This window comes from Conger conger, chromosome 3 (assembly GCF_963514075.1).
Source record: "Conger conger chromosome 3, fConCon1.1, whole genome shotgun sequence".
Lineage (NCBI taxonomy): Eukaryota > Metazoa > Chordata > Actinopteri > Anguilliformes > Congridae > Conger > Conger conger.
The window spans coordinates 80,247,265-80,253,858 of record NC_083762.1 but is presented as its reverse complement, the minus strand read 5'-3'; the positions used below and the strand labels follow the sequence as shown (position 1 = coordinate 80,253,858).

Sequence of the window (6,594 nt, the reverse complement as noted above, 5' to 3'; positions counted from 1 at the left end):
TTTCTTTCTCGCGAAAAGCGAAAATATCCTAGCAAAGCAGACCTGGTTAGGACACGGAGCGAGGCCTGGTGTCCCAGGGAGAGGACAGACAGGAATTTGCGTCTGCGTTTGGAATGTGCCGTCCCGACCGCATTCTCCCAGCGGTTCGTCTGCACAACTCTGACAAACGACTTCAGAGACCTTCAATGACAACTGTTAGGATTGGGGGTTTTTTTGTTTTTATCTTAGGAGTAGAAATCAAAGCAGTCTGCCCGCGCCTAGAATCCGTTTCGTCAGCGATAGACCGCACGGTTTGGCAAAACCGACGTAATTAAATCTCGCCTAGTATGGACTTAACTGGATAAACACAGATAAAATGGTTTACGGTTTTGAATTATGTCAGCCACTTTGAAGGGTTTTCCAAGAGCCAACCCAAGCAAGTCTACGGTCACAGTTGACAGCATAAACGATATTTCCCGTTTAAGAGCAAACATTTCTTTCGGGTTACAGTCGCCACTGAAATGAGAGCAGGACAGGAGTTATTATACACAAGTGTTTATTCGCTCAAGTAAGGAAACACTCCATAAGATCAGAGAAATGGACAAGCCTCAGCGTAGAGCCAGAGAAACGCTGCTACACGGAAACCATGACGATTAATATTAAAGTTTACCAAGAATCCTTCTCACAGAAGCATCTTCTCAGCGCTGCGACTAAACTCTGCTGCAATTTCTCACAAAAAAATCACCTAAAGGCTCTAAACATTGTTCCATTCATTTTTTTTTTTTTTTTTTTTTTCTTCTCTCCGACTTTTTATTAAAAAGGTTTTTTTTTTGGTGCCATTGTGGCTGACTGGTCATCCCCTACCAGACACACACACAACTAAATGGTTTAAAAAAAAATAACGAATAACGTCCAAAAGGAGGTAAAGGGCAGGGAGGGAGAGACAGGAAGGGGCGGGGCCGAGAGGGGAACGGGCCAATGACGCGAGGGCGGACAGTAAAATAAGTGAATGTGTGCAGGGGGAGGGGGCGGGGCCTCTGGGGCGTGTTCACAGGAAGTACTCCAGCTCGTAGCGGATGAAGGGGTTCTTCTCGTCGTTGTAGACGTGGGGGTAGTGGGCGATCAGCGCGTCCTGGGACCCGATGTAGATGGAGTTGTAGATCTTCCAGTACACGTCCCTCACCTTCCGCGCCGGGTGGAACAGGCCCTGAGAACGGAGAGAGAGAGAACGACAGAACGTCACGCACGGAGAGAGAGAGAGAACGACAGAACGTTACGCACGGAGAGAGAGAACGACAGAACGTCACGCACGGAGAGAGAGAGAGAACGACAGAACGTCACGCACGGAGAGAGAGAACGACAGAACGTCACGCACGGAGAGAGAGAACGACAGAACGTCACAGAGAGAGAGAACGACAGAACGTCACGCACGGAGAGAGAACGACAGAACGTCACAGAGAGAGAGAACGACAGAACGTCACGCACGGAGAGAGAGAACGACAGAACGTCACGCATGGAGAGAGAGAGAACGACGGAATGTCACAGAGAGAGAGAACGATAGAACGTCACGGAGAGAGAGAGAGAGAACGACAGAACGTCACAGAGAGAGAGAACGACAGAACGTCACGCACGGAGAGAACGACAGAACGTCACGCACGGAGAGAGAGAACGACAGAACGTCACGCACGGAGAGAGAGAGAGAACGACAGAACGTCACGCACGGAGAGAGAGAACGACAGAACGTCACGCACGGAGAGAGAGAACGACGGAACGTCACGCACGGAGAGAGAGAACGACAGAACATCACGCACGGAGAGAGAGAACGACAGAACATCACGCACGGAGAGAGAGAGAACGACAGAACGTCACAGAGAGAGAGAACGACAGAACGTCACAGAGAGAGAGAGAACGACAGAACGTCACAGAGAGAGAGAGAACGACAGAACGTCACAGAGAGAGAGAACGACAGAACGTCACGGAGAGAACGACAGAACGTCACGGAGAGAGAGAACGACAGAACGTCACAGAGAGAGAACGACAGAACGTCACAGAGAGAGAGAGAACGACAGAACGTCACAGAGAGAGAGAGAACGACAGAACGTCACAGAGAGAGAGAGAACGACAGAACGTCACAGAGAGAGAGAGAACGACAGAACGTCACAGAGAGAGAGAGAACGACAGAACGTCACAGAGAGAGAGAGAGAGAACGACAGAACGTCACAGAGAGAACAACAGAACGTCACAGAGAGAGAGAGAACGACAGAACGTCACAGAGAGAGAGAACAACAGAACGTCACAGAGAGAGAGAGAACGACAGAACGTCACGCATGGAGAGAGAGAGAACGACAGAACGTCACAGAGAGAGAGAGAACGACAGAACGTCACAGAGAGAGAGAACGACAGAACGTCACAGAGAGAGAACGACAGAACGTCACAGAGAGAGAACGACAGAACGTCACAGAGAGAGAACGACAGAACGTCACAGAGAGAGAACGACAGAACGTCACAGAGAGAACGCTCTGCTACACCTTCCTGCTGCTGCTTCAGCCACCCCACTTTAATCTCACTGAGCGCCACGAACTTCTCAGACGTGATCTTTAGACCTATCGGTTTTTCTGCTGCAGCAACCCATCAACTTTGAGTTCCACGTGCTGTGCGTTCAGAGATGCTCTTCTGCATACCACTGCTGTAATGTGTGGCTATTTTTTGTTACTGTCACCTTCCTGTCAGCTCAAACCAGTCTGGCCCTTCTCCTCTGACCTCACTGAAGCCACTCGATGGAAAAAAAAGCAGTGCAGCCAATCTTTAAATATACACATGTGAATCTACTCATCTGCCCAAATCCACTACAGCTGCTGCAGCCCATTTCTACAGAGGTAACTTATTCCTATTCAATTAAGGGATGGGGGGGGGTAACATCAACACCACGCATCGCATTTGGTTCCCTGGTTATTGGTTACGTGACGGGGGGCCAGCACGTTCCCTTGTGGCGTGCATCAAAGAGGACCCGCTGATCTAGGATCAGTCTACCGACAATGCCGCTCCCAGCGCGGCGCACACGGCTGGCCCGGGATCAGTCGGTCGTACCTGCAGGCAGTACTGCAGCATGCGGCAGGGCCCAATGGCCACGCGGAGCCCCTCCAGGGCGCCCATCACCGCCTGGATGACGTGGGGCGACGTCTCGAACACGTTGGGCCACACGTAGTTCAGCAGGTGGTTGAGCGAGTCCTCGCAGCCGAACCCGTACACGCCCAGGGACATGTGCTGCACCACCGCGCTCGCTGTCTGCCTGTGCACCAGGTCCCTGCAGGGCGGAGGGAGGGGGAGGGAGGGGGGAGGGGGGGAGAGGGAGGGAGGGAGGGAGGGAGGGAGGGGAGGGGGGGAGAGAGGGGAGAGAGAGGGAGGGAGGGAGGGAGGGAGGGAGGGAGAGAGAGAGGGAGGGAGGGAGAGAGAGAGGGAGGGAGGGAGAGAGGGAGGGGGAGGGAGGGAGGGGGGAGGGGGGAGAGGGGGGGAGAGGGAGGGAGGGAGGGAGGGAGAGGGAGGGAGGGGGGAGGAGGGAGAGGAGGAGAGAGGGGGAGAGAGGGGGGGAGGGAGGGGGAGGGAGAGAGAGGGAGGGAGGAAGAGAGAGGGAGAGAGAGGGAGAGAGGGAGAGGAGGGAGAGGAGGGAGAGGAGGGAGAGAGAAAGAGAGGTTAGGGCATGTGTGCTACAGCAGGTGAATTGTGCAGAAGCAGCCAAAACCACTTCCAGGTCGTGCTGAGAGACGGTGCTCACTAGCGCCCACTGCAGTTGGCTCCAGTGTAGGTCATTCAGACCAGTTAACTCAATGTAAACTGGCAAATTGTCGTTGGCTAATATTAAGAGTTACTGATTATAAATGGTGCCTTCTAGGAGAGCTAGTCCAAGTATTTGGACAGCATGTTATTTTGGTTCTGAACACAAGTACAACTGTCCAGATGCCTACGGACCGCACCGTACGTCCCTGGATAAGTGTCCGTCAAAGTGACCAGCGCAACGGACACTGACGACGTGTAAATGAAGGAGTAACAGTGTAAATAGCGCTAGCGCTAGCGCTAATGCCGTGCGGCTCACCGGTCCATGAGAGCGTCCTCCAGCAGGGGGGTGACGGCGTAGATGTAGTCCTTGCCCATCTCGCCGATGTACTCGAACAGGAAGGAGAGGGACTTGAGCACGCCGTTCTGCACGTTGAGCTCGGGCACGCGGTACTCGTTCATCAGCGCCGGCAGCACGGTGAAGGGCGAGCAGGTCTCGGCCACGATGGCGATGGCCACCGTGGTGCACACGCGGTTCTGCCGCTCCTGCACCTTCAGGTTGTTCAGCAGCGTGGCCAGCACGTCGTGGGGCCTGGACCGCAACCGCAACACGGTTACCATCAGCATCAGTACACCATGTGTCTTTATCCTGAGTTTCAGTCTTTAACGTCAGTGTGAACTGTGATTGGAGATGCTGCGTGTTTGATAGAGTGTGTGGTTGGTGTGTGGTATTTATATTGTAGTTTGTGTCATCTGTCCACTGCACAAATTAAGTCCCTTATAGTAAATTGAATTGAATTTGATTTGATTAAGAGATGGAGGATTGATGATGAATAATGGCTCTACACGTACGGCATCTGCACTTTGAGAGTGAAGCATTGTGGGATTCCACAGCGGGGCATTGTGGGACAGGCGCAGCAGGGCATTGTGGGACAGGCGCAGCGGGGCATTGTGGGACAGGTCGCAGCGGGGCATTGTGGGACAGGTGATGCAGTGCATTGTGGGACAGGTGATGCAGTGCATTGTGGGACAGGTTGCAGCGGGGCATTGTGGGACAGGCACACAGGTGCATTGTGGGACATGTCGCAGGAGGGCATTGTGGGACAGGTGATGCAGTGCATTGTGGGACAGGTTGCAGCGGGGCATTGTGGGACAGGTGCAGTGGGGCATTGTGGGACAGGCGCAGCGGGGCATTGTGGGACAGGTGACGCGGGGCATTGTGGGGGCCGGGGGACACTGACCCAATGGCCTTGGCGATGTAGCCGAAGGTGTTGACGGTGGCTCGGCGGATGGCCTTCTTATGGGCCTTCAGCAGCTCCAGCAGCTCAAAGCAGATCCTCATCCACTCCCGCGCCGACACGTACTCAGCCCCCCTGTAGAGGAAACACACACACAGGTTTAACACACACCCTACACACATGTACTCAGCCCCCCTGTCTCACACACACTAAATGGCTAAAATGAGTCCCACAGGTGTCATGTCTATCCAATCGTATTCCAAAAGGGCCAGTGTGAGGCACGGACCGACGACACTAATGAACTAATCACGGCCTTCAATCAAGACCTTGATAATTAGAATCAGGTGACTTAGCACTAGGCTAAAACAAGAACCAGCACTCAGATTTCTGATGGGATTAGTTGCCACCTGCCCTCTGGTGCGAGGAGCAGACACACACAGACACACACAGACACACACAGACACACACAGACACACACTGACCTGTCTGCGATGCGGCCCACCAGGTCGATGCAGTTCTCCTGCACCTTCTCGTGCCGATTCTTTAGGATGGGCGTCAGACGCGGCAGCAGGTCCTTGATGGGCGGGGTCATTTTGTGCATGCCTGCAGAAAACCACACGGGCACCAATCAGCATTCAGGCTCAAGGAAAGAGGACCAATCAAATCACTGACGTGAACACGGTTAAAGCAGGGATTCTGAACCACTGACTCCTAGATGCCGTATGAATGATCCGAGCCAATCAAAGAACTTCACAGAAACTATACTAATGACCTGAGCCAATGAGAGCTCTTGACATAAATAATGACTCAAATTCACAGGAAGGCTCTGGTAGGGAATGTTTGGGTGGATGCTGGCATATGTTATGGTGCATGCTGGGATAGGGTCAGAGTGATGAATGCTGGGATAGGTTATGGTGCATGCTGGGGTAGATCGGGGTTTCGTGGAGGACAGCCGTACCGATGACGTTGACGATGGCCTTCAGCGCCCCCAGGATGCTCCCCAGGACCTCGGGGTACTCCTCCCCCAGGTACTCGTACAGCACCACCCCCAGATGCCCCATCAGCTTCTCCTGCAGGGGGCGACAGAGAGCAGCACACGTCAGCAAGGAGCCGGTGACATCACGCGTCTATAGCCAAAACTTCCTCTCTAGGTGAGCGCTACTCAACTGCACATAATGCAGACTGTAGTGTCTACAGGCATTCGCTCCTACTGTGAGCTAGAGCACCCGGTTTCACTCATACCTGCTTGGTTCAGATAAGCTAATCAGTGAAATCAGTCGGAGTAGCGCACAGTCAAAGTAAATATATAGGTTAAGTGCCTTAACTCAAGGGTGTGACAGAAGTGTCCTACCTAGGAATCAAGCCTGCAACCTTGATGGTAACAAGCCCAGTTCCCTAACCAGAATGCTTGTTCCACACAACGAAACAGAAAACCGAGCCGTCTCATTGGCCAGACACAGGGAGCCGTCTCATTGGCCAGACACAGGGAGCCGTCTCATTGGTCAGCTCACCTCCTGGCAGGTCTTCATGACGACGGCGGTCCTGGAGATGAGGTCGGCGGCCTGCTGACGGACTTTGGCGGACTTGTTGTTGAGACGCCACAGGA

The 6,594-nt window shown here is 53.4% G+C and overlaps 1 protein-coding gene across 2 annotated transcripts in view; it reads right to left on the bottom strand.

The window, feature by feature from the left end:
• Positions 1–518: 518 nt before the first annotated feature.
• The window catches only part of sf3b1 (splicing factor 3b, subunit 1), a 25,939-nt gene continuing 19,863 nt past the window's right edge, over positions 519–6,594 (bottom strand). For both annotated transcript variants that reach the window (XM_061233726.1, XM_061233727.1), the window contains 7 exons: positions 6,500–6,594; positions 5,947–6,058; positions 5,471–5,591; positions 4,992–5,123; positions 4,070–4,342; positions 3,067–3,283; positions 519–1,186 (listed from right to left, as the gene is read on the bottom strand). The exon at positions 6,500–6,594 is cut by the window's right edge and continues 88 nt beyond it. In XM_061233726.1, the coding sequence (XP_061089710.1) occupies positions 1,028–1,186; positions 3,067–3,283; positions 4,070–4,342; positions 4,992–5,123; positions 5,471–5,591; positions 5,947–6,058; positions 6,500–6,594 (1,109 nt within the window). In that variant the 3' untranslated portion in view covers positions 519–1,027. The remainder of the gene's footprint in view (positions 1,187–3,066; positions 3,284–4,069; positions 4,343–4,991; positions 5,124–5,470; positions 5,592–5,946; positions 6,059–6,499) is intronic.